This window comes from Panthera leo, chromosome A3 (genome assembly GCF_018350215.1).
Source record: "Panthera leo isolate Ple1 chromosome A3, P.leo_Ple1_pat1.1, whole genome shotgun sequence".
Classification (NCBI taxonomy): Eukaryota; Metazoa; Chordata; class Mammalia; order Carnivora; family Felidae; genus Panthera; species Panthera leo.
In genome coordinates, this window is record NC_056681.1 from 133,401,721 (window position 1) to 133,429,331 (window position 27,611).

At 45.5% G+C, this 27,611-nt stretch overlaps 1 protein-coding gene across 2 annotated transcripts in view; it reads left to right on the forward strand.

The window, feature by feature from the left end:
* Window positions 1–2,858: 2,858 nt before the first annotated feature.
* The window catches only part of MBOAT2 (membrane bound O-acyltransferase domain containing 2), a 126,343-nt gene continuing 101,590 nt past the window's right edge, over window positions 2,859–27,611 (forward strand). For both annotated transcript variants that reach the window (XM_042933721.1, XM_042933722.1), the window contains exon 1: window positions 2,859–3,013. In XM_042933721.1, the coding sequence (XP_042789655.1) occupies window positions 2,939–3,013 (75 nt within the window). In that variant the 5' untranslated portion in view covers window positions 2,859–2,938. The remainder of the gene's footprint in view (window positions 3,014–27,611) is intronic.

Below are 27,611 nucleotides of genomic sequence, written 5' to 3' on the forward strand. Positions count from 1 at the left end.
TTACCCAATTCGACAATGAGCAACATTTCATGAGGCACAGAAAAGTTAAGCAGATTTCTCAAGTTCACAGCTATTTGGTGGAAAAGTCAGGACTAAAACTCAGGCCTTTTGACAACACATTCTCCTGGGTGTGTTCTTTTGATTTAGAAAAAGGACCTTACTTGGCACTTTTCTTACAGCACTTCCCTCTCTATTTTGTATATGACTGTCTCTTCCTTTGATTATAGCCCCACAAAGTTCATGAACATAGCAAGTACTCAATAAACTTTAAAAATTTTTTTTAAGAATGAAGATAGTGAGACTCACTTTTATAAGATGGATGTTATCTGAGGTAGGATAGTGAGGCATTATATATTATTAGTTCAATTCTCTCCCCTTTCATCACAGTTTAATAGCTTTCAGTCTAATTAGCAGATACTGGGCAGAAGGCTTGCATCAAATTTCTGCAATCATCACTGAATTATTAGCTCAAAATATGGGCCTCAGTTTCTTCACTAAAAACATGAAAATGTAGTATTTTTAATATGAGAAAAATAGTTTCATTTTCAGAATTACATTTCTTGGATGGTAATATATTGTTTTAAGTTTTACCATGTACCCAGCACAGCTCTGAGCTCTTCATTTAGGTAAGTTTTCTAACGTTATAACTCATGGCTTGGGTGCTATTATTATGCTCATTTTTATACATGAGGAAACTGAGGCTTAGAAAGTTTGAGTAGCCCAAGGTTTTGCAGTGAATCAAAGGCAGAGACAGCCGAAAATCTAGATCTGACTTCAAAATCTGAGTATTGATATTACACTATATTTTACGTATAGCTTTACAACTCTGACGCAAATTTCCGGATGGCTAAAACCCTCCCTATTTCAGATACTTGCACCCCAAGTAGAGGTGTTTCATGTTCTACTAAGATAAAAATTCAATCTAAGGAAACTCTTTTTTTGTAGACATTATTTGTTCTAGACCTGAGACTGTATCTTTACGCTACTTTATTTAGCTTGCAATATGTTCCCAACACCCACCTTTTAAGTTTTTTAAATGGTATTTCAATTCCTCCTTCAGTTTTATGCTCAGACACCTGTATGCTTTCTCTACGATTCCCCCAAGTGGAGAAGAGGAAAAGAATAACATTTTCTAACATTATATTAATAGAGAGTTCCAGATTATTGGTATGTTTTAATGAGCAGCCCATTGAACAGGTTTCCTCTCTAATTGATTACAACTCCCACTGGAACACCACTACCCCAAGGCAGAACGAAGGCCTTGGCATTTCCTTCTGTCCTTTATAATCAGTTTGGTTGTTAGGATTAAGTTAACCCGACAACCAAAGAACGTTATGCAGCAGGAGATTGAACCTAGTAATTCAGCTGCCTCCTTTTCAGAGAGACAACTGAGGTCCAGGGAATTTACAGCGGTCCGTGTATTTGTATCTGCGCTGTCTCAGCATCCAAGACTCTCCAGTAGGAATGTAATAAAGGGAACACCTGCTGGCTGATGAGAACTTCTGGACTGGGTTTCAGTGCGAGGAAGAAGAGGGCCTAGCGTTCAAGAGATAAACTCTAAAGGTATAATACTTGGCTCTCAATCCTTTCTCTGCTCCCTATTAGCTGTGCTCTTTTGGCAATTTACCAAACTGCTCTGTGCCTCCGTTTCTTTGGGGGGGGGAAATTGTACTTATGTCACGTGGTTGGCCGATCGATACCTTTAAAGCATTCAAATTAGCATTTAACCCGTGGTTGAAGGCTCATGAACCATTAGCTGTTCCTACCAAAAATTTCAGACCGTTGAATTTTGAGCTTTCCTGATATTCACCTCCAGGAGTCCTTTTGAAAAAGTCTTCTAAACAGATACTTGCATTTTCAAGGAACTCAAATGGTTCCCTTTTTTACTAAGTCTGGGCAAATAGATTCGATATACACATCACACACAATAACCACCACACACATCGTGCGGCAAAAGCAACAGCAGTGGGGACTGGGGGGAGGTGACCGAGGGGTGCAGAGATGCCCCGGGAGCAGCTGCTGGCCACCAAGAGCAAGCAGTTCAGGTGAGAACGGCCTCCAGCCCGGGGTCGCGCGTCCAGCTGCACCGGGGTCTCTTGCCCCTCGAGGGCCCCGGGCTGGGGGTGGCGGGGGGTCACTGAGGGGCACACACAACTGAAACTGGCTTCAAGTTTGGGCTTGTCCACCGCACTGCTTAAGACAAAGGGACATCTTAGCCAGGTCACTTTTTTGGTTTGTCGCCCTCCTCTTCCCAGCCTCCTGGTTTTGTCCCCAACTTCCCCCAGTCCTGGCTCAACGACGACCCTCACGTCGTTCCCTTTGTCTGGCGGCCACCCCGTTCCCCTTTGTTGTCCACGGTTCCTCCTAGCGAAGGGTGGCTGTCCGCCGACTGTCGGGAAGGACGACGAAAAGGGTGACCGGGCAAAACCCCGCCACGTCCGCACCGCGCAAGGCCGCCTGCGATCGGCCCTCGGCCGCGACCGCCCCTCGGCCCCTCACCGAGGCCTGAGATGGGGGCGGGGCGCGGCGCGGCCAGCGCCCTCTGATTGGCTGCGGGCGTCGAGGCGCCGCACCGCGATTGGGCGGCGGGGCTGTCTGGCGCGAGGGCGCGCAAGGTGGGGAGGGGGCGCTGGAAGCTGCTGGAAGTCAGGGGGCGGGGCGGGCGCGGGAGCGGGCGCGGACGCGGGCGGGAGGCCGGGGACGCGGGCGCGGGCGCGAGCGGGAACGCGGGCGCGCGGGCGCGGGCGGGGGCACCGGGGGAGGGCCGAGCCGGTCACCGCCCCCGGCCCCTCCCTGGCCCCGCCCCGCGCCGCTCACACCGCGGGCGGCCAGGGGGCAGGCGCGCCGGCTGCATCCCCATCCTCGGCGTCGCCCGGCACGGCGCGCGGGCGAGCGGCGCGGGCGGCCGGAGCGCGGCAGGCGGAGCGCCAGGCCGGCCATGGCCACCACCAGCACCACGGGCTCCACCCTGCTGCAGCCCCTCAGCAACGCCGTGCAGCTGCCCATCGACCAGGTACCCGAGGAGGCCCTGCTGGCGTCGCGCCCTCGCCGCCCCCTCCCCGGCGGTGTGCCATCCGCGCGGGAGCCGGGACCCCGGGCACGGGCTGCGGCGGGGGCCGCCCCTTGAGGGGAGGGGGCGACCCGCCTGTTATTGTCCGCACGCCATCTCGCGCCAGCCGCCCCTCCCCGGCGTGCCCACCCAGCCCCCATCCCGGCCGTGCCCGTGCAGCCCGGGGGGGCTCCGGGCACCGACGTGCGCGCGTGCATGCTTGGCCCTGCTGCCCGCCACAGCAGCGCCCCGAGCCGGGTCGTGTGTGCGCCGGGCACTCGGCGATCCGGAGTCCCGAAGCCACTCGCAGTGCGTGTGGGCACGGGTGTAGACGGTGTAGAAAGGCTGTGCTTTGGTGTCTGTGCCCTGCGCGCGTGGCACCGAATGCCCCACGGGGAAGCAGGATGGATGGACCTCAGCGGAGAGTGCACTAGACCCGCGAGCGTGGCGCGGGGGTGGCCAGCTTAGGGCTCCGCGACCTGCACCTTGGGACAGTTTGCATTGAAGTGTGGCTTATTGAACAGAGAGGCAACAGTTTGCGGGGAAGGCAGAGGTTATGAAGAAAAGTCAAAGTCACATAATAATCCCAGGATTTCTAGCTGAGAAAGTTGCAACCTTGTGGTTGGAAGAAGCCACCCTACCCCTCTCTTCCACACCCCTCAAAAACAAAAAACAAAACAAACAAAAAAAAACCCCATATGACACTGTTTGGGGAAGGGAGGTGTTTAAAGGAGGCCAGTTGAGCTTGTGTGAAAGGCCTAAGGGTTTTTGAGAAATAAACAGTAGTGTGATGGGAAAAGCAGCGCCATTTTTATTCAGAAAAAGTTTGGAAGTATTTTCTCAGAGTGACATTTAGGATAGTGACATTTAGGGTCATTGTTGGGGAAGTGGGGCGGAGGGGGGGAGGGCGGAGATAGATAATTGCTGTAGCCCCAGGCTAGATCAACTGAAAATTTTGCTTGCAATTATTTCAGGTGTACTGTGATCTAGAAGTGTTTGGGCTTTACAAGGATCCTGGTTCACTGCCGTTTTCTTGAGAGTGCTGCTGTCCTTTGATGTCATCAGGGATTTCATTTATAAGACAGGATTCCTCTGTATCCAGACTGGGTTTCATAGCAGCCAGATGGGAAACCACTCCTGTGCCTGATACTAGGACATTAACTTACTTTGTGCTTTACTGTTTTTTCTTTTTTTTTTTTTAATTTAAGGACTGGTGTGTGTACGACTATATAAAAAATTCTACCTCTGTTCACATCTGAATCCCTTACTTCTATTTCAGTCATAATTTTTGGTTCATGGTAAAATGCCCATCCCCCACAAATCTTGAGCAACAGTTGTAGGTCATGTTAATAAAGTGCCAGCGGTGAAATTAATCATGTACTATAAGAAAGTAGTTTCCTCTGTTTATTAATAAACTTTTCAGAACTTAGGGTTTTGGGTTTTTTTTTTTTAATCTTCTCAGCCCTGTGGAGGATTCTCACTTTTCCAAACTGAACTACACTGTGTGACCTTTTAGTGTTTTTACACCCGTGACTTAAGTAGGTTGCTGCCAGGGTATCGGCAGATGCAGGGTGGGTATCCGTTTAAGATTTTTTTTGATGATGAGGAGCAAGGGAGATAGGCCTCGAACTTTTTTTTTTTTAATTGTAGTCGATTTATAGTATTATATTAGTTTCAGGTATACAGCACAGTGATCGGACAATTCTGTACATTACACAGTGCTCACCAGATAAGTGTAGTTACCATCTGTCACCATGTAACCTTTCGTTAATTTTAGGGAACAGGTGTATTCTTTCTTTCTCTGCTTACCATGATGAAATATATTTTTTTTCCTGTGCTAGTACCTTTTATTTTAAAAAAATGTTTATTTATTTATTAGAGAGCCTTTGTGCACTCATGCGAGCGGGGGAGGGGCAGAGAGAGAGGGAGAGAGAATTTCAAGCAGCCTCAAGCAGCTGTCAGCACGGAGCCTGTGGGGCTTGATCCCACTAACTGTGAGATCATGAGCTGAGCTAAAATCCATAGTTGGAAGCTTAACCAGCTGAGCCAGTCAGGCACCCCTCCCAAGCAGGCTACACACTGCCAGCATGGACCCCGATGTGAGGCTCCACCCCACGAAGTGTGAGATCGTGACCTCAGTTGAAGTCAAGAGCCGGACGCTCAACCAACTGAGCCACCCAGGCACCCCTCTTTTAGTTTATGTAATGCTTAATAACTTTTTAAAGTGATTTGATATTAATGAAATCATTTAAACATCTCAGCAATCCAGAGCAAGTTCTTTTCGGTACTGAAATAAGCAGGAAACTCAAGGGAAGGTGACAGGACTTGAGATTTTGGCTTTCCTTCTTTATTATCTGTAGGTCTTGATTTGTTATCTTGGACAACCTTCCTTCTCTTGGGACTGCTCTGAATTTTTGCAGCCATTTGTATTTTGAATTGTTTCCTCTTTTCTAAGCACATCTTAAGATTGGATTACTAACCATACATGTCTTAACTTTTTATGGTGATGATAAACTATTTCTTTGAAGCAGTGAAGAATTAACTTTTTTGCTGATAAAACTCTTGGAATAACTACAAACTCTTACTGTAAATTGGATGAATAAAGAGTGATTTAATCATGATTTTGAAATAGAAATTAATTTTTGTAACATGTAAATAATTGAGTTCAAGTTGAGAGGAAGCCTAAGAATTACTTGTAATCAAATAGTGTGATTCAACAGGAAAAAGACAAATCAGGAAATGAAAAGTGTAAAAATATAACTTGTTAGTTTGTTAATTTGGTATGTGCTAATTAAAAATGTTTTGAAAATTTAGGAAATTATAAAAGCAGTTGTTTTTTTTAAATGTTTATTTATTTTTGAAAGAGAGAGAGAGACAGAGAGAGACAGAGTGTGAGCAGGGGAGGGGCAGAGAGCAAGAGGGAGACACAGAATCCAAAGCAGGCTCCAGGTTCTGAGCTGTCAGCACAGAGCCGGACATGGGGCTTGAACCCACGAACTGTGAGATCATGACCTGAGCTGAAGTCAGGCGCTTAACTGACTGAGCCACTCAGGCGCCCCTAAAAGCAGTTGTTTAATGTCAGAGGAAAAACAGAACCGTAGGGCCAGAGAACTAGTTCATCTCTTGTACTAGAGTGAGTAGAATTTTTGAAACAATAGAAAATACTGGCCTGTATGGAATATACAAATGTGCATTGCAGGGTAAGTTAAGAGAGAAAAGAGAAATATTTTGTAGTAAGACCAGGCAAGGAAAAGGAACAGATCTTGTCTTAGACTCCTGGGCCGTTTAATCTTTCCTGAGAATTGCAGAGTGACCTTGAGGTAACCATAGTATTTGTTTAGTGTGCCTAAATTTAAAAAACATTTTTTTAATGCTTATTTATTTTCGAGAGAGAGAGTGCAAGTAGGGGAGGGGCAGAGAGGGAGACACAGACTCTGAAGCAGGCTCCAGGCTCTGAGCTGTCAGCACAGAGCCCGACTTGGGGCTCGAACTCACGAACTCTGAGATCATGACCCAAGCTGAAGCCAGATGCTCAACCGCCTGAACCACCCAGGCACCCCAAGTGTGCCTTAAATTTAAATGAAAATACTAACTCCGCTATGAAGTGAGGGTAAATGATGCTGTAAGCCTGTGGGGTTTCACCTTTCTAGGCCTTGCATTCCAGGTGACTTTATTGGGTGGTTATGCAGGGGGTAGACGGAGAGCGGGTTTTGAGGAGGATTTGGACGCAGGGAGAGCTGTACCGAGACAAGGGCCAAAAGTGCTGTGGAGAAGGCACCAGATGTCGTTGAATATAATTATGTTCTGGATTAGTTGCTGGTGCGGTGAATTTTTAAAAGACCCCGAAGTGAGGAGTAACAAGCAAGAGAGAATAATTACATGTCCCAAATCAACCTGTTTTTTAGAGAGAGAGAGAGAGAGTGTGTGTGTGTGTGTGTGTGTGTGTGTGTGTGTGTGTAAATCTCATCGTATGTATGTTCTATTCCATTTGATTTACCTCTCTGAGTTACTAGACTGAGGCTGTTCTCTTGCCCTCTCTCTCCTCCCTCCCTTTACTCTCTTTTCTTTCCCTTTTACCATTTTCTGTCCTTATTTCCCATGATGCTGTAATACCGTGAAACTTGAGTAAATTTCCCTAGCGACGTGGTATCCAGGTTGGCCTTCCTGGCAGCCAGTTGGCCTCATCAAGACAGTCCTGTTTGGGGACAGGATTAGTGTTTCAGAGATGATGGACTAAACTGTTTGGGGGGTGGGGGAGAGGGCAAGAAGGAGGCTTAAGATATTTTGAAAGGTTTGGAAGGAGGGAGAAAAGGATGGGTGGGGAATGGCATATGACCTGTCTGTAGCTAATCCTGCGAAGTTAGGCAATAATTACAGTGGATAACACGTTACAGTTTACAGACCTCTTTTCACAGCGTTGTATTATTTAATTGTCCTCTCAGTACCTTGTGAAATCAGGTGAGATTCAAGGTCTGATGTATTTTACGTATATGTATACATATCATATATGTGATATGCTATGTGTATATATATTATATATGTGTTATGTATATATAGATATGGTATTAAGCATTTGAATAAAAGGTCAATTTTAATTTAAAGTCTTAACATCACTGTTGTAGATACGGATTGCCAGTAGATTTTTGGAGGAGAGAATGGAGATAAAGAACTTCCCAAACACTGGAGGCTGGTGGTAGTGGTTGGAATAGGGGAAAACCGTGTGTGTGTGTGTGTGTGTGTGTGTGTGTGTGTGTGAGAGAGAGAGAGAGAGAGAGAGAGAGAGAGAGAGAGAGAGAAGTGTGGAGGCTTATAAAATCCTGTTTCCTTTGGGGTCGGTTGGTTTGTTGATTGACCTTTTCTGTATATTCTCGCGCTGTACGATGTAGGCAACCAATGAAATGAAGGAATGTGTTCAGGGGAAGAGTAGTTTAAAACATTGACTTACTTAATCCTCCTAGGGTTCTGTGCTATGGTGAACCCCATTTTATAGATGAAGAAATCAGCAGAGTTTTCAGTACTGAGCCTTTTTAAGAACATGGTTTTTAAGGGGAAGAAGGTGAGTGGCAGTGAAACAAGCAAAGCAAGGATTAATTTTATTTTAAAGCCGCCACTTGAATGCTTTAGGTTTAGGACATAAATATTTAACTCATTTGTCTGTCCTGTCTACTTTTACACCCGTAATGAGCATCAGTCTTCATCACGAGAACCCAGAAAATCCTGAGACAATCTGCCGTGGAAGATTCCTTTTAATAAGGAAGGCATATGGGACTAGGAATCTTGAATCTGTATTTTAGGCCCTGTCAGTTAACTAATTTTAGATATGTCACTTTACATAAATGAGTTTCCTTCTGTGTAAAATGTGTGTTGTGCTTAGTTTTAAAATTCCATGATCCTGTGTTTGTTTCATTAACTGAGGAAGCTGCCCCAAATTCTTTTTGGCCAGAGTTGGAGGGAATATAAATAAAAACTCAAGGGAGGAGAATGGACTAATACATTTTGAAGAAGTTTTTAACAGTAAGACTCGAAATTGCCTTTCTGTTTAATCTGAGGCAGCTAAGCAAAATGCCACATGCCCTGACAATTGCAGTTCAGACTGGTTTCCCGGTTTTCTGTCCCTTGGTCTGTAGGAAGTCACAGTGTGGTGGAGAGCGGAACAGGCACGACTGGGTCTGTAGCCAGACTCTGCCAGCCCTGTGCTGTTTGGCAAATTACCGTCTTTTTCTTTAAGCCCCAGTCTCTTCAGCTGTAAAATGTAAAATAAATAATAACCTATTTGTAGATGTTGGTGAAGACGAAAACACGTAGTCTGGGTAAAGTGCCTGGCTCCCAGCACACGTTTGATACGCCTTTCCTCCGCAAACTATGGAGTACATGTAAGTTAACATCTGTTCATATGTATTCCATTTTTAATCTTTAGGACTTCTTTTTCAGGAAGGGAAATAGGAGGTTCAGGTTCAGTCATATGCCCACACAGTGATTAAATTAGGATTAAAATCCAGTTTTGAGTTTGGAATCAGAAGTGGTTTTTCTGCTTCTTAATGCTTCAAGAGTTCTTTGTCCCCCTGCTTTAAAACTTCGTGTGTTCGGTACTACCTCGATAGGTACACATAACCCTAGTCTCTGTTTATTGTGGCCCGTCGGGGCTGACTTTCCAGGGAAATAATCAAAACAACTCACACACAGCCTTTGCCTGCACTCAGTTAACAGGCGGGATTCCCCCAGTGCTAGAACTTGACAAGATTTCTTCAAAAGAAAACACACACGATTTTATTTCATTTTAAAATAAAATAAACACAGTCCTCAGAAGAGATCACTTAAAGATTTTATGAATGACACGGGCGAAGCCTGAAGTCATGCTTTGGTCAATGTGTAGAGCGTGGAAAAGAGGGAGGGGTAGCTAATGTGTGAAAAGGTAGAACCGGGACTCAGGAGGAATGAACCGGTGCTAACGACGTGCCCCTTCCTCTTCCTCTGCTGCCAACATCCTGACCGTTCTTCCAATTCTGCCTCCAGTACACCGTGCGTGTCAGTCTGTTTCTGAATCCCATCTCACTGTGACTGATTCCTTACTCGAACCACAAAAGCGTTTTGGGTTCGGTGCTGTTCTGGCACCTACTCTGCTTAGTGATCTGTGCATCCGTCAGGGTCTGCTGGGAGCCGGATTGAACTAGGTAACTGGGGAGACCTTTAAGAACTATTTACTAGGATCAGTGCAGGTTTAGGGAAATCAACAAGGAATGGGACAGTCCCCCAGTACCAGCTCTGCTAGGGCTAGAGAGGCCAGGGGGAGGAAGGAGAAAACCCCAAGGGGGGAGCCCTAGGGGCTGCTCCCTGTGGCGGTGAGCTTGAGGGAGGGGGTTGGGAGGGACGAATACCCCTACGTCCTTCTCATCCTTCCATCTCCTGCCGGTGTCCCCTCCACAGGGCAAGTTGATGCTTCGGGGGCACAGGTGGACCTGGACGGCATTTAAATATCCAGAACAATATGGTTACTAATAAGCCCTGTGCGGTATTACTCGTTTCTCTACAAGTAAAAACCTTTGGGCACACCCCATACAGCACATAGTCATTCTGTCTCTTCTCAGTCGCACGTTTTGAAAGAACAGTTGATGCTTGGTGCTTCCATTTTCCCAATTCCTATTCGCTCTTACAACCATTGCCATCAGGCTTCTGCCTCCAACACTAACAGCCACATCCAGCGGCAGACTTCGAGAAATGCCCGGTTATTTCCCTGCCTAACTCCTCACAGCGTCCACGCTTGCCTGTGCAGTGCTTTTGAAAGTGTGGCTCTGAGGCCACTTGTATCAGAAGTCACTTGGGTTTGTTGTTAAAAATAGATATGTTCAGTGTCTCCCCAGACCTCCTGAATGAGGGCCAGGGAACCTGTGTTTGTGACCAGTCTCCTACCCTAACCACCATCAGAGTTAAAGAGCTTTTTAAGGCTCTCCATATTACTAAAGGGCTATAAAAATGTGACGTATTTTTTTACTTTTTAAAGTTTATTTATTTATTTTGAAAGAGACAGAGACAGCACGAGTTGGGCAAGGGCTGAGAGAGAGGCAGAGAGATAATCCCAAGCAGGCTCTGTGCTGCCCGTGCAGAGTCTGACGTGGGCCTCGATCCCACGAAACTGTGAGCTCATGACCTGAGCCGAAACCAAGAGTCGGACGCTTAACCAACTGAGCCACCCAGGCACCCTATGATGTACTCTTTACATGTTTGTGTTTAATCCTTTAACATGTAAGCTCGAAATAGAATGCAGTGTAATGGTGCTGTTGGCAATATGATCACAAGATTTGGAGAAATAAAATTCGTAATGTACTCTAGAAGGTATGGCCCTGAAATGGAACACGTGTTTTGTTGACTGATGTACACGTGTCCTTTCAGTCCTGTCATTTATGCCCAGTGACTGTGTGTATAACTTCTGGTGTAGACAGTGTGAGGAGTCTGAACGCGGGGCGGGGTCTTCCCTGAAAGGGAGGCCTTCCTGTGAGAGGCGTTGCTCGCCCTGGTTCCTACCATCTGCTAACCTTTGCGAACCATTGGCCCCTGAAGGGTAGGCTTAGAATCTCTGTGTTGTGATGCCAGCTCCTTTTTTATTATTCAGAGCCCCCCACCCCCACCCCCAGACCGGAGCAGTATATTGCCAAAGGCCATGCATTTAGATTTGGAATTTAAATCCTTGTCTGCTGCTGCTACAAGTACTTTGTACTCAGTTACTAAGACTGCCCCGCTCCCTCCGTGCTTTCTCCTGTCTTTTAACTCCCTGCCTTTGATTAAGCTGTTTCCTCTGCCTGAAGTGGGCCCGCTCAACCTCTCTCCTAGGCTCTGGACTCCCACTGGCCCCTCCCTGTCTTCAGAGCAAAAGCCCATTCTTATCCAGATCTTTCTTTCTTAGGAAGGAGTTAATGGGTGCATCGTGGGGTCTTGCCCCTTTCCACTGGCTGCTTCTCAAATGTGAGTATCCTTCCAACTCTAGAAAGCAGCGGTAGGAGAATCCACCTTTGGTTTCCGGGTGATCTGCCCCCCCTTGTTGATGAGGGCGTCCCAAGCAACTGCCTCATGCCCCCTCCTGCTTTAACTCGCTCTGATAGCACCTGCAGCACTTTTTTAAAAAAAATTATTTTATCTGCTTATTTTACAACTCTCCCTGCTGGGAGTTAGAATAGGGGCCTCGGGTGGCACAGTCGGTTAAGCATCCAACTTTGGCTCAGGTCATGATTTCGTGGTTTGTGGGTTCGAACCCGCATTGGGCTCTGTGCTGACAGCTCCGAGCCTGGAGCCTGCTTCGGATTCTGTGTTTCCTTCCCTCTCTGCCCCTCGCCCGCTCACGCTCTTACTCTCTCGCAGAAATAAATAGACATTAAAAAAAAAATAACAGCAAAAAAGGAATAGTGGCCTCCTCTTACTCCTGCTCTTGTCCTTCATGCTGAGGACCAGCATTGGCTTAGACCCTGCTCGGAGGAAGCGGAACTGGTGTGGTGAAAAGCACAGATTGGCACCAACGATCGCCATTTATTAGCTGCTGGGGTTTTAGCATTCGCTGATCTTTTGTAAGCAGGGGTGTCCTGCTCTGTCAGGTGGGGTGGGGTGGGGGGCCGCCCCAGGGGGTGTGGTTGGCCTTGAGAAAGGGCAGCTCAGGGTTGGGTGTGAATGACTACCGAGGTCCTTTCGCAGGGCTTGTGGAGGACGCGGTGTTGTGCGGGGGTTCAGCCCATCCCTGGGCTGGTCCGTCTGTCCGTCAGTGCGTTTTCAGCCACGCTCTTTGCAAGTGTCCGAGTGCCCATCGTACACCTGACCGCGTGCTAGACGTGCGGGATACAACGCAGAAAGCGGCTGCAGGCTGATGCTGTGGTTTTAGGACTGTTTCAGAACAGCCACGAGTAGGAGCAGCTGACCAGGCGGGGGTGGAGGGTCCTGGCCGAGGGGGTCACACAGGCCCGATGCTGAGTGAGCGGGCAGAGGGCCTGGGCAGTCGTGCCCCGGTTCTCAGGGCTCTTTGTCCTGCGACCACTTCACTTTTTCACCCTGTCCTTGCCACTCACACCCTCCCCGGCTACAGGGCGGATCATGGGACCCGGAGATCAGTGGTGACCTCAGTGGATGAGGTGCTTTCTTGTGTTTGCAGCCCAGCTGGGTAAGCTCCCCAAATTGGGTTCAGGTCCCCCTGGGATTTGGTCTCCTGCCGGTCCGTGGTGCCTCTTAGCAGGTGCATAGCCTTGAGCGTCATGGGCCTGTGTTGTGAGGCTGACCAAAGACCGCACAGCATTTCAGAAGGAAGCTAGGAGGTCAGAAGGAAGCTACATCAACGCTTTGGGCCAACTTTTATTTTCTTCTAGATGGTGACTTAAAAGGAGACTAGCAAAGCACCCAAGAATTTTGGAGGACTGTGATGATTATTCAAAGGGAAATGAAGATAACCAGGAGAGGTCCCAGTATTCTCAGCTAAATGATTACAGTGTCTGGTGATGAGGGGTGATTAGGGGTGATTGAAAAGAGAAGCTTTATCAGCACTGTTATCAAGAGATTCAGAAAAACGAAGCCTTCCAAGTGCATAATTGTCTTTATTCACAAAGAACAAAGAGCCGCAGCTTGTGGTGCCACGCCCTCTCCCCTTTCATTTGGGCCCTCCAGAAGGTTCCTTTGGGATATTCCCCCACCTCCCCCAAGCCAATCCCAGGAAGCCTGGCTTTCTGCCAGCAGCAGGTGTCATCACTGGATCCTTTCTGGGCAGCCAGTGTCCCTGTGGAGAGAGGAGGCCAAGGGGACCCCCCCCCCCAGCTGCCAACCAGGGGGACCTCACTCTTCTGCGAAGGCCCAGGCCTCTGACCAGCTTGCCTTGCTCCTGTCTAGGCAGTGGACAAAAATGTAACATACTTTCTGTGCTAATCCATAATCCCTTAGAAGCTTTCTTAGTTTTTAGAGGGTTTCTGTGCCAAACTAGGTGTTTATGGAAGGTCAGGCTTACAGATAATATCTAATTTTGGACATGTTTAAGTTACTCAGCTACATGCATATTAAAATAAAATAAAGAGCTCCCTGCTTATACAAACAAAAACCTCTGAATCCTTCTCTTTTTTGACACTAAATTTTAGGTAGATCTGTGCACATGGAAGACATTGAGGTGATACTTGTTAACACTGAATGGAGACAGGCTTTGCCTTTTTGCAAAACCACTAGTTTCAAAACCACTCGTCTTGTGGGTGCTCAGTAAATAGTGACTGAATTGAATGCATCTAAGTTAACAGTATTAAACTTCAAAGATCAGTGTAAAGACCTTCAGTGAAGTTCTAGAAATTGATTGTATAAAAGGAGAATTGCCGGAGAGCAGCATTCAGGTTTACGAGTAAACCCCTGGGAGTTTTTGTTTATTGGAAGGTGCCGTTCAGCTGACCAGGTCGCCGTACAGCTGATCAGGCCACGGGTTAGGTGAAATAGCAATGCCAGCGTATTTCCAAATTCAGATGTCTAGAGGGCACGGGGCAAGGAAGGTAAATAAATGTAAATGTAGACTCAGCCATCTTCTGAGGCATGGACAGCCTGGCCATCTGGAAAGCCTATGCCCAGTCTAAAAGGAAAGCCCTCACTCACTCTTGCTGATGGTTACCAAAGCTGATTTTTCTTTTTCTTTTTCTTTTTCTTTTAATTTTTAAAAAAATACTTATTTGTTTTTTGAGAGAGAGAGAGCTTGAGCAGGGGAGGGGCAGAGAGAGAGGGAGACCCAGAATCCAAAGCAGGCTCCAGGCTCTGAGCTGTCAGCACAGAGCCCCATGTGGGGCTTGAACCCATGAACTGTGAGATCATGACCTGAGCCAAAGTTGGACGCTTAACCGACTGAGCCACCCAGGCGCCCTCCCAAAGCTGATTTTTCAAGGGCAGCTGGAATGCTGGATTGTTTGTGAAAATATGACTTTTTTAATTTTGGCTAAAATTTTCTGAAGTTTTCTTTTTTTGAGCTCGAGCAACACATGTAGGACAGATTTAGCTTATTGGCCGTTAAGAAGTAGGTAGCAGTTTCTATTATAGTTGATGGTGGTCAGTCCACTCTGAAGTATATTGCCCTGGCATAGTGTAATAACTATACCAGACCAGATAATAACTGTAGCAGGCAGTCAGCGGTAGAGAAGGCTTGCAAAGCCTGCCATGCAGTAGTTGAAGATGTAATTCTTACATTCATCACTTGGTAACTTCATCCTTAAATTTGCCGACAGAATTTCAAATTAAATTTCACCTGACTAGTTCCTTTCCTTTGGAGTGGGTCACATCTTTGGAAATAATCTTGAGAGTTAATATCCCTTTTTGGTGGGAACGTTGGAATCTCACATTACTATCGTTTCATTCCTTTTTGCAGATCCAGCATTACAATTATTAGTTGATCTAAGTTGTCAAGGCTATTTTATGGGGTGTGACATTTTTAAAAAAAGATCTAGCTAGTAGAGAATAAAGTAATACTTGGAAAGGGCTTGATTGCTTTATAAGCCCCTATCAGGTTTTTAGGTTTTTTTTAGAGTGTACATTGAATTTTGGCCAGAGTATTCTGTCTTGCGATAACTGTTTAGGCTTTGGAGTTGAAGCTTACTCTACAGTATGCTTCACTGTGTTAGCGTGCCGTTTCTAATACCAGGACCAGCACAGCTGCTCATGTTAGCTACTTACCAAGAATAGAAATGACGAAGACTTTTGGTGTCTGAGTAGAGCCGAGCTGATGAAGGTAGAGGGCAGGGTGAAGCTACCCTTATTAGTGCTTTGTGTCTTCGGAGGTGGTTCAGGGGTTCTTAGCCCAAGATGATGCTCCCACCTGAGCTGGCTCCTGTACCTTCCCTGTAGTGTCAGACTAGTGTGTCTTTTCCTTTTGCTCTTGTAGGGTATTTTTAAAGTCACATAGTAAAGTCTTAGTATGTTTGGCATCATGACGGTGAGCCTCAGCCTTCCGCTAGACTTGAATGGAAATTCTAATAAACTGGTTAAAATTGAAGAGAATTGTGGATATCGTCAAGCTGCGTATTTGTTACAATTTCCGATATGGATTGGAAGGATTCCATTCTAAAGAGGTTTCTTTCATAAGTATAGGAAATAGAAATTAATGGAGAAATACGCTGCCCCAAGAAGGTGTTTGGCACAGACTCAGAGTTTACCACATAGGACTATAAAGTCATTTATCAAGTAACTTTGGTAGCCAACACTTGAGTCGATTTAAAAAAAAAAAAGTCCCCAGAATATTAAAGACAAGAGGATGTTGGGACCGTTTCAGCAGACAAAATAAATTGGAATAGTGCCCAAGGCTGGTCTTGGATTATTTTCCTTTCTGTATTGATTTGATTGAAAGCAAGGACCTCTGGAAAATAATGAAACTATTAAACTTCATTTCCCTCTTTTGTCCCTAATTCTAGATTTGGTAAATGTATGATATTGAGGTTTTAGCTGTTGTAAATTGAAGAAAGGCCCTATAGGTCAGTGTGCCTTGGCCAGGTTGGTGACAGGGGTTAGCAAGTGAATTAACCGTCCCTGTTGGACAGCAGAGTGCAGCAGGGTCAGGCGCAGCCAAGGAAAGTCACATGTGTTGCCCTATTACTGTAAGTCCTATCCTGGGCAGGTGGACTGTGACCAAAATCCAGAGCTATCTCTGAAACTGGGAATGAAGTCAACTAAGTAGTCGGCTTGTAGAAGACAAACCTTTGACAAATTGGCATCGTTCTGAGAATGATTGTGGAAATTTGGAGATAGTTGCAGGGTTGTAGTCTGCAGTGAATGTTGGTACTTTCAGAACATTTTCTTTTTAATAAATCATTTTTTAAGTTTATTTTACTTTGAGGGGGAGAGAGGAGCGCAGGGGGGAGAGAGAGAGAATCCCAAGCGGGCTCCGCACTGTCTGTGAGTCTGACGCGGGGCTCAGGCTCCCAGATCGCGAGACCACGACCCGAGCCGAAATCGAGAGTTGGGTGCCCAGCCGACTGAGCCACCCAGGAACCCCTAGAACATTTTTATAAAAGTTGGGTTTTGGGGCGCCTGGGTGGCGCAGTCGGTTAAGCGTCCGACTTCAGCCAGGTCACGATCTCGCGGTCCGTGAGTTCGAGCCCCGCGTCAGGCTCTGGGCTGATGGCTCGGAGCCTGGAGCCTGTTTCCGATTCTGTGTCTCCCTCTCTCTCTGCCCCTCCCCCGTTCATGCTCTGTCTCTCTCTGTCCCAAAAATAAATAAAAAATGTTAAAAAAAAAAAAAAAAAAAAAAAAAAAAAAAAAAAGTTGGGTTTTACGAAAGCTGGGTTATGGTATCACTTCAGATGTTAGGAATCACCGTTTCGGTAGGACAGGAAGCACAGAGGTAGGTACACAGCACGATGTCCTGAATAGGCGGTATGTATGGGCCGGGGGGGTATCGGGTCCTGGATGGGAAGATGGGACAGAAGGGTTCTGGCTCCTGAGCTTCTCGTGTAGCAGCGAGAGAAAGACGGACAAATATTTACAGCACGCAAGTGAGTGTCGGAAGAGAGATGTTGGAATTGGCTCGGAAAAGGCTGCTCCAACAGAGAATCCCAACAATAAGTCAGTGACTTAAAGATAGTGGTTTGTTTTCCTCAGGAAGCAGTTTCGATGCAGCTGGTCCGGACTGGGGGAGAGCTGCGCACCACCTGGTCGTACAAAGACCTGTGTTCCTTTCAACACATTGTTCTGCTCCTGGCGCCCCATCGTCAGCCGGGTTGAGGCTAGTTCGCCCAGGACAGCGGTCCATCAGCTTGAGGTCACCTGGGAATCCCCTGCTGTGCTTGTTGAAGAAAGGCCCGGACTGCTGGGCCCTGTGGGCAGGGTTTCTCATCCAGGAGGTCTGGGTTGGGGCCTGATAGTTTGCACATGTAGTGGGTTCACAGGTGATGTTCCTGCCGCGGCCCTGGCGACCATACTTTGAGAACTCGGAAGGTTCCAGTCCTCCAGTCTTTCCAGCAGAAAAGGAGAAAGAACCCCTGCGGTGGCAGTTGTTGGCCCCGAGTGGCACGTACATATCACTGTGACTCACATTCCTTCTGCTGGAGCTTCGTCACGTGGCCGCAGGTCACAGCAAGGAGCTGGTTGGGGGTGCGGATGGGGGCTGGTAAGTAGCGCCTCCGTGGGCAGCCCCGTCCAGCTACGGTTCTCTTACTGCGGGAGAACAGGACAGGCTCCGCCACAGTCTGGAATCATCCAGGGAAAAACAGCCGTAACTTGGGGTTGGATTGGTCATGCAAGGTAACGTTTGAGACAGAATCTTGAAGGATGAATTTTCCTGGCATCCCAGGGAGGCCGTGCAGCCTGCGGTCGAGGAAACTTCGCAAAGGGAAGCAGGGCCGACCGAGTCCTTCAGTAAATGCTGGCCGGGCTTTGGTGCGAGGCCTCGGATGGCAGAGATTAGAGTAGACGGGCGGGGTCTGATGGCGTAGCTATTTAAAAAGCAAACGTGCTTCGTGCATCAAGATTCCAGTGGTTAAGATCATAGGTGCAGCAGTCAGCCTGGAGTCAAGCTGCGGTTCTGCCACGAAGCGTCCCAAGCCACGTGAGTCGCTTGAGCCTCGCTGTCCCTGTCCCACAGAGCAGGCACCCCATGAACGGTCGCCTCTGTTGCGCCTTTGGTGAGCGCTGCTCGTGTGAAATCGGATCTTCGCTGGGAAGTCTCCGGTGAGCGGCCCTCTGGCTTCTACTCTTCGGTGCTTCTTCTGGCTTCTTCTGGCTTCTTCTGGCTTCTACTCTTCTAAAGCTTCTGGATGGAGAGTTTGCTCCCTCTATTTGGGCAGTGAGTTCCATTTCTGGATAAGTGTAGTCGTGAGAGAGTTTGTCATCCTGGGGCCCACCAACTTTCTGAAATAATCCAGAAATGCTCTGAAGAAGCCCATTTCTTCATGGTCACCTTTTAGGTCGTTGGGGACATTCCATTCATTCTTTACATGGTTGGCTTGTGAACAACTACGCTTCAGTAAGTTAGGTATCAGTACCCCTAAATCTTCTGTGGAATTCGTGGGTTTATGTGTGAACACTTCTAGCTCTCCTGGGATGGATGCCACACATCTGGAAGTTCCACATTTTCCAGTGTTGCCCTTTTTAGGGTATTGCATTGTTGGCATACTTGTTTGAAGATTTACTGCTTTTTGCCTCTATTATTTACTAATACATACTAAAAAAAGAAAAAAATTACTGATTGGGGCCCCCGGGTGGCTCAGTCGGTTAAGCATCCGACTTTGGCTGTGGTCATGATCTCGCGGTTTGTGAGTTCGAGTCCCATGTCTGGCTCTGTGCTGATGGCTCGGAGCCTGGATCCTGCTTCGGATTCTCTGTCTCCCTCTCTCTCTGCCCCTCCACTGCTCACGCACTGTCTTGGCTCTCTCTCAAAAATAAATAAAATATTTTTAAAAATTAAGAAAAATTACTGATTGAGTAATGGAGCATGTTCGCATAAGTGATGCTTTTGAGACAATGATAGAAACCACTGGGCATGCCCCGGATGTCACTTGTTGAGACTCAGCAGACTCATTGTACACAGCCGGCCAACTGTGTATTCAGGTGTGAAAAGAAGAGTGTACCTGAAGAACATGGATGAAATGCTGGAGGTGTGTCATCTAAGATTGTGTTTAAATGGGGGTCAGTCAGATCACATTTTTGGTCAAATGTCTAACGGCTGAATGGTTAAAATCAACATTGGGTCCAAGCTGAATATTATCCAGGCAAATCTCAAGAATTTGTCTTCAATTCCTGAAAATGATTGACAGTGTCTTCTAATTATTTCTGCAAACACTTGTTTCCGTCTGTGGATTCAAAGCAATAGGAATTCTTTTCTTAAACATTCTTATGAAGACTGTTGACTTCAGGTTTAATTAGTGAGAACAAAACATGTTTTGGGTACCCCAGTTCTTTTTCACGCCTCCCTTTTTTTCATAGTCCTGATATACTTTTATTGTGTATGTATGATTCATTGTGGTTATTACTGTGTGTGAGTTTCGAGTTTTTTCTGCTTGTGAAATTGAGATGGCAAAGCTGATTATTCTGGTTTTAACTCATCCTCACAAGATGTGTAGAATTCCCAAATAGAGCATTTTCATTAAAAAAAAAAAAAGGTCATTTTTCATGACTTAAATGGAACCAGATAGCTAATAGTTTTCATACTCATTCATTATAACAGCACTTTACTCTTGCGATAAGAAACCTGTACTTCTATTTTACCTGATAGAATAGTAATACATAAATCCTATAGGGTGAATTTCTCCGAGGTTAATGCACAATGCTTGTCTATATATTGGAAGGTTAATAGTCGTGAAGAATAAACGTGAACGACATACTCTCTTTGTATAATTGGTGCAACTTTGCTCGTCGGAAATAATGATGGGTTAGGCTCTCTCGAGACGAAATTGAGGTAAGTGGGAAGTTCAAGGTTGCGAGAAATGACCAGGAAATAGGCAGCAGGCCTTTTGACCTTTAACAGGCCAAGACCCAAACCAAAGCAGAACAGTGGCTTTGGGCTGGATGACAGGGCAGAACCACACTTCAGTTCATCTGTAACTTGAAAAGTGGGTGAAATAAGGCATCTCAAATTTCTTTTGCTCTTTGGGAGCTGCTGCTTCTTATATTACCTGTAAATATGTTTGACATTTGCGCATTTTTTATTTGATTTGTATTTTTACCGATGACGTATTATGTTCTCTAATAGGGAACTGAATTTAGTTTGTGTATTGTCTATCTGATTTAAAACGTAACACGTAATTCGTTGTGTAAAATTTATAGAATACAGAGTATAAAGATGAAAATTAAAATATCACCCCTTATTTTTCAACTCAGACTACTTTTGCTAACTCATGTATGTGTTGTGTGTGTACACATATATGTATGTATTTAAATAAAGTTGGGTGCATTCTGGAATGTTAAATTTTTGTAACCTTTTATGTTTACTTATCATTTTGAGAGTCATTTCCAATTTTATTAAATTGCTTTCCAAAACCTATATAATGTTCCAACATTTGGAACCATACCACTTGTGGCTTGGATGGTAGGGGTGAGGGACGCTGGAGGCTGGATATCTTCCTGCCTTGTGCTCACCTGTCATCCTGAGCCACCTCTAATGAGGTGTCATGGTTAATTGAGCAGACACTTGGAGTTTTCCTTCGTCCTTCTTTTAGTCAGTCCTGCCTCATGTTTCTGAGAATAATAGGGACCACTCTTCCTTGATTCTCTACCCGTACATGAAGGACAAACAAAAAATTGTCATATTACCATAGGAAATGTAAAGGAGGGTAACATTTGAAGATAGACATTTAGTGCAAGTCATAAGTCCTATCCCTGCTCAGAGCCCCACGGGGACTTCTCTTCTGCCTGAGACTAGCATCCCAACTCCTGCCATGATTGGGCCCCACCAGCCTCTCTAGCCCCATTTCTTATGATTTTTTTTTTCTCCTATTTCATCTACACTGGCCTTCTCATAGTTCTTTGGCTATTTGAGGCATGTTCCCGCCTCAGGGCCTTTGCACCTCATATTCGTGCTCAAGATGTCTGTATGGCTTACTCTCTACTTAAAGTAGCTTTCTGCTCAAGGCCTTCTAAAGGAGGCCTTCTCCGATCTCCCCATCTGAAAATAAAACCTCCTGACATTTTCTTCTGTCGCACTTTTAAAAATATATTTGATACATTTTGACATTATATATTCATTTCTTTATTGTCTGTTTTTCTCACTATGTAATATCCATGAGAGCAGACATTTTGTTTTGTTTTGTTTTTTCACTAGTGCCTGGGACAGGGCCTGGCACATACGTAGCAGGTGCTCAGTAAATATTTGTCTATTGTAATAATGAACTATGAACCTGATAATTATATGTATTTTTTAGATTTTGTTTCCTAAAGCTAACTGAATATAATTTATCAGCAGCAAACGATAGAACAGATGACCTTTCTTAGCCTTAACTTCTACTTCCTTTTTGTCATTCTCCCTTAAGAGTAATGCATCACCAGTTCAGAAATGAATTTTTTTTCTTGCTGAGAGGCAGTGGTGTAAAATGGGGACAGTGCTGCTTTTTAGGTGGGAAACTTGCCAGTAGTCCTTTAACCTCTAGGTGGGACAAGTCCTGGTTCCCTTGTATGTCAAAAAGATCATGGTAGTGTTGGAGTTTGAGGATTAAGTCACTAATAACCCCTCCTGCCAAATTTAGACCTGGCCAAGAGACAGAGAGAGAGAGAGAGAGAGAGGGAGAGAGAGAGAGAGATACAAGAGTCGGACCAAAGTGGGCTGGATTGTCAGCCCTTCTGCGGAAGCTGGATTGGAGGCCTTGACTTAGACGTGCCGCCATGTGGAGTTCCCAGAGCCCTGCTGCTTGGGGGTCGACTCAACTCCCCCAACGCAGGCAGAGCCGGGAACCTACAGGTTTCCCCCAGAAGAAACACTGCTCCCCAGTAAACTTCCCACAGAGTGAAGCAGGTTGTAGGCTGGCTTTCAGCCCAGAAGGTTGAGTGAAATCGCTCCTCCCCCAATGGGAAGGAGTAGGGGGAGTGGGGCCAGAGCATTACTAGGAGAAACAGGACACCCAGGGAACTGAGGGTCCCCCTAACAAGTAGGATATATTGTGGTGAAGACTTTTTTTTTATGTTTTTATTTATTTTTGAGAGAGAGAGAGACAGAGACAGAGACAGAGAGAGACAGAGGGCGAGTGGAGGAGGGGCAGAGAGAGAGGGAGACACAGAATCTGAAGCAGGCTCCAGGCTCTGAGCTGTCAGCACAGAGCCCGACGCGGGGCTTGAACTCACAAGCTGTGAGATCATGACCTGAGCCCAAGTTGGATGCTTAACCAACAGCCACCCAGGCGATCCTATGGTGAGGACTTTTGTCCGATCTTTTCTCTGTGTAGAGTTTGGAACATAGTAAGTGCTGAGTAACTTTTAGCCATTATTATTGTTACAGCACCTGTGTATATCATGACTCATGGCAGTTATCATACTGGACTGTAATCTTGTTTTCTTTTCTTTTTTTTTCTGTTTATTTACTAGACTAGATTGTAAGCTCCTGGTGGAAGAACTGTTCATTACCTCTTGAATCTCCAGTGCTAGACGAGTTCGTGTTGGTTCGTAGCAGTCAGTGACTAGATACTGATTTGAGAACAGTGGCATAGTGAAAGCCCATGGGTTTTGGAGTCAGAAAAAAAGGAATCTGCTTTAAACTCTTTTTAAACCAAGGAGGAGAGAGGAAAAAGAAAACACCAAGAAAGGAAAGTGGAGATAGATAGGTAGATATATGTTTTAACAATAGTAGTTAAAACAATTTCCATTTCACCAAAGAACCTAGCTAAGTGAAATAACACAGACCCTGAATTTTTCATCTTACCTAGGCTTTACAGTGTTTCTTTTCTTCTCATCAATAGGTAGTGGTAAAGAAGGTAAGTTCCTGCAGAGTGATGGATACATATTAATATTAGAATATGTTTTCTAATTAAAAAGTAAAGACAAAGTAGGAGAAATTAACACTGAAAAAATACAGTGAAGTCTTTTTGGATATATGTCATTAATGTGAACAGTCAGTAAATACTGTGTGGAAAAATGTATATATGGTGATAAAATTTAAGAAGACAGTAAGTTCTGGTCAGTGGCAGGAATCATTAATAGATAGTCGTTAATCTCATCTGTCTTCTCTGCCTTGAATCTCTAAACTCACTGTTGTCTTCAGCGTTGCTTCCATTTTCACAGTTTCTGCACCTGTCAACCTTGTCACGTATTGTTCTGAATGTGCGTGGTGACAAGGCAAAAGTTGTAATGATGTTGGCACTCCCTTCCATTGTGGAGAATATTACTTATTATAACTCGGGCAGAGGCAATCCTTGTTCACCCTGGAGCTTCCCTTCCGGTCTTTTCCAGTCGTGATGTCACTTGCACACTAAAATGTCATCTGGCAGACAGTCAAGACGGAGTCTCAAAATCAGGTGTGGCCTTGAGATCCTGATGGCCGTGGGAAAGGGATACCAGCCCAGAGATCCTCCTGCTTTACTGGGTGAGGGGGGGCCCTGGGTCACGAGGCCTATAATCTACTGGCAGTTTAAATCTCATAGTCCAGAATTAGCATTTGTATATTGGAAAATGTTGATGTTTTTTCATCATTCTTTCCCCAAACTGTTGTAAATTAGCCATATGCGAATTGGGGGGGGAGTGGACTGAGGGTGATCTTTCCTTTTGGGCCCAGTTTCAAATCTGGCTCCCCTGCTCTCGGACTTTGGCACATTACTTGCATTTTCTGAGCTTCCGTTTTCTCATTTTCAAAATGTGGTTATTCCTAACTGTTTTCCAGGTTACTGAGGTTATTATTCCCGTCACGGCGGCTATGAGACGCCTCAGTACATTGTAGCTGCCCAACAAACGGCAGTCACCACTGATGGTCCTTTCAGAATATGAGCAAATTGTGTGAAATGGCTTCTTCCCCTTAGTGAGCGTGCATTCTGTGTTGAGATAGGCTCGTCTTCTCAGGTCTCCCCCTCGCTGCTCCCAACAGCACCACAAAGCTCACTTGTGTTGGGGTGTGTTGGTGCAGCTGTCCACCGTCCATATGCCTCCGGGCCGTCCCAGCTGGTGCGCAGTGGGGCTGGAGAACTCAGATCCAAGGACGGTTGTACTGAGTGGTTCTCCCTTCCGTGTGCACGTGGACACATAAGTGCTTTTGACAGGTGGTTACTTCTAAAATGAGCGTCAACACATGATGGAAATGGCTTTTGTGTGGATGTACCAGCTACAAGGCAATAACATCTCACTTTTTTTTAGAATTATGTACGTTTTGTAAATTGCTTCTTCTAGGACACAGGATGGAACCATTAAAAACTGGAAATTTTCCTTGGCAGCTAAACAGAAAGTGACTTTGCGAGTTGGGGAGCGTAAAGATTTTAATGGTCATTATTTCTCTTTTGGGAGAAAAAAAACTTTCAAAGACTTCGTTTTAGGCAGGGGAAGTCAATTTGAAGTTAAAAATTAAAAGCCTTTTTTTCTTAGTAGCTTTCTGTCCTTTACATTGGTGATTTAAGAAAATTTTTGTATAATTTTTTTATTGTTAAAATGAATAATACTTGCCCATTGTGGAAATTTGGAAAGAGTGTTGCTGACTTAAATTTTGAATTCCAAATCCTTAGGAATAACATCTACACTTTGAGAATTTATTTTACTTTCCTTGGATAATTGTCTTCTGGAGCCTTCCACTTTCCACCTCCAATCTGGGTTGATGGCTCTATTGGCCTGATGCACAGTTGTCACTCTGCAGCTTTCTGACCACATAGATGAGCCAGATTCATTATTTCTTTAATCCTGTGCCATCTTTCTTGGTTTAGACTTTTATTTTGCTGAAGCGCATTTCCAACTGACTTCCTAAGAAAGAGTACATGGAAAGTCAGCTTTCTGAGTCTTTACATATTTAAAAATATCTTCATAGAACTTTAGGTTGAAAATAACTTTCCCTCATAACCCCTAAGGCATTGTGCTGTTATTTTGCAGCATACAGTATTGCCGATGAAAAGTCTGATGCTAGTCTGGTTCTCTTACCTGTGTAGTTGACCTGATTTTTTTTCCCTTGGAGATTTGTAGGATTTTCTGTTTTTCTTCATGTTCTTAAATTTCACATTATCTCAGTGTGGATTGTTGGTAAGTTGTTCCAATTTGAGGACTCATATTCTTTTTTTTTTTTTAATTTTTTTTTAATGTTTATTCCTTTTTGAAAGAGGGAGAGACAGACAGACCATGAGCAGGGCAGGGGCAGAGAGAGAGGGAGACACAGAATCCGAAGCAGGCTCCAGGCCCCAAGCTGTCAGCCTAGAGCCTGACACAGGACTCGAGCTCTCCCGCTGGGAGATCATGACTTGAGCCGAAGTCGGTCGCCCAACCTGATGAGCCGCCCAGGTGCCCCAAGGACTCATATTCTTTAACTCTGGGAAATCCTGTGGAATTGTTTTGAAGATAACAACTTCTTCTTCTCCTCCTCCTCCTCCTCCTCCTCCTCCTTCTTCTCTCTCTCTATTTTTTCTTTCTTTCTGGAACTCTTACTGGTTAAATATTGACATCTTGGATGATTTAAGTCTAGATATTCTCTCTTGCTATCTGTGTCTTTTGGAGACTTCCTTTAATTTTATATTTCAGTCTGTGGTAATTTTTATTTTCCAAAAATGGTCACAGCACTGTTTCCAGTATTGTCACTACCTATCAAGGATGGAGTTTAGTTCCTTTCCCCTTGAACCTGGACAGGTCTATTATTACTGCTCCAGCAGTAACAGAATATGTTGGAAGCGTCGCTTCCAATATATTCCACTGGAATAGAGTTCACTTCCAGGATTAGTTCATTAAAAGGCTACAACTTCTTTCAGTATGTGTGGTTCTGTTTCTGTCTTTATTTCTCTCTCTCTCAGAGGGCTTGTCCATGGAACCCAGCCACCATGTCGTGAGGAAGCCTCGGGCACACAGAAGCCAGGTGTAGGTGTTTTGACCTACAGCCCCGGCTGAGGTCTCAGATGGCAGGCACCAAGGATCTGACATGAGTGAGTGAGCCTTTAGATAATTTCCGTCCTTGGCTGATGTCAGGCAGAGCAGGGATGAGCTCTCCTTGTTCAGCTCTGCTCACATTGCACATTCAAGAGCAAAAGAAATGTTGTTGCTGTTAAGCTACCAAGTTTAGGGGTAGTTTTTATGTTGTCAAATTTCTCATTCTGTCAATCACGTGTTTTTTTTTTTTTTTTAAAGTTTATCGAAGTATAACTGACATACAGTGAAATGAACAGATCCAAACTGTATATAGTTTGATCTGATTTGACAAATGCATATACACTTAGGTGACCTATATCCCAGGCAACTAACCCTCATGAAAGTGAACTTGGTAGACCAGAGTGTTAGGTCATGAGTTGAAAGAGATTGGCGGGAATGTGGCTCTAATCTAAATAGGATAGGAAGCCATTTCAATTTTTTTTTCTTAAATAAATTTCATTTTAGGACAGTTCTAAATTTATAGAGAGTTGTGATGATAGTACAGAAAGTTCCCGTATAATTCACATCTACTTTTTCCTGTTGTTAATATGGTATATTAGTGTGAACCTTTATCACAACTAGTGAACCAATATTGGTATGTTATTATTAACTAAATTCCATACTTTATTTGGATTTCCTTGGTTTTTACTTAAGGTGTATATTACCTTGGGCTGCCATAACAAAATACCACAGACTGAATGGTTTGAACGACAGACTGTTCTGGAAGCTGAAGTCTGAGGTCAGAGTGCCAGCATTGGTGGGGATTTGGTGAGGCCTCTCTTCCCGGCTGGCAGATGACAGCTCATAAGAAGTTCCTCTTGTGATCCAGGATCCTATGTAGAGTTTCCCATGTTACATTTAGTTGTCGTGTTTCCTTACATCCCTCTAGATGGGGACAGTTTCCCAGACTTCCTGTGGTTTGGATGACCTGACAGCTTTGGGGAGTATTGGTCGTTTTGTAGCATGTTCAAGTGGGATTTGTCTGATGTTTTCCTCATGATCAGTCAGCCTGGGCTGTGGGTGTTTGGAAGGGCACCGAGGTGCAGTGTTGTTTTCATCACTTCTTATCAAGGTGCCTGCTTTCAACTTGACTTATCACCTTTGGTGTAATTTTGATCACAGGCTAGGCAGTGTTTGTCCGGGTTCGCCACTGAGTTTTCTTTTTTACCCCACTTTCCACATTATGCTCATTGGAAGAAGTCATTCCGAGCAGCCCGCACACGAGGGTGGGCTGCAGGGGTGCAGTGTGCTGGCGGAGAGGGGGAGCTGGGAGGGGAGAGAGGGGGTAAATGGGTTGGCCTGTGCCGAGGGGCGGGGCCGGTGGTTTGCTGGAGGGGCGGGACCTGCACCGGGGGGTGGGGCCGGCGGTGTCCGGTACTGGAGGGGCGGGGCTGGCCTGTGCTGGGGGGCGTGGCCGGCCGCGTGCTTGCCGATGGATCTAAAATGCACAGGAGAGAAGAGGGGGGATGACGCCTGCTCCTGTTTTTGGCCTGAGCATCTGGGCAAATGATGGGAGGAGGGAAGAGAGTGGCTTTGGAGCGTGGGAAAGGACGGACATGAAGGATTTTCCTTTGGCTGCGTTGAG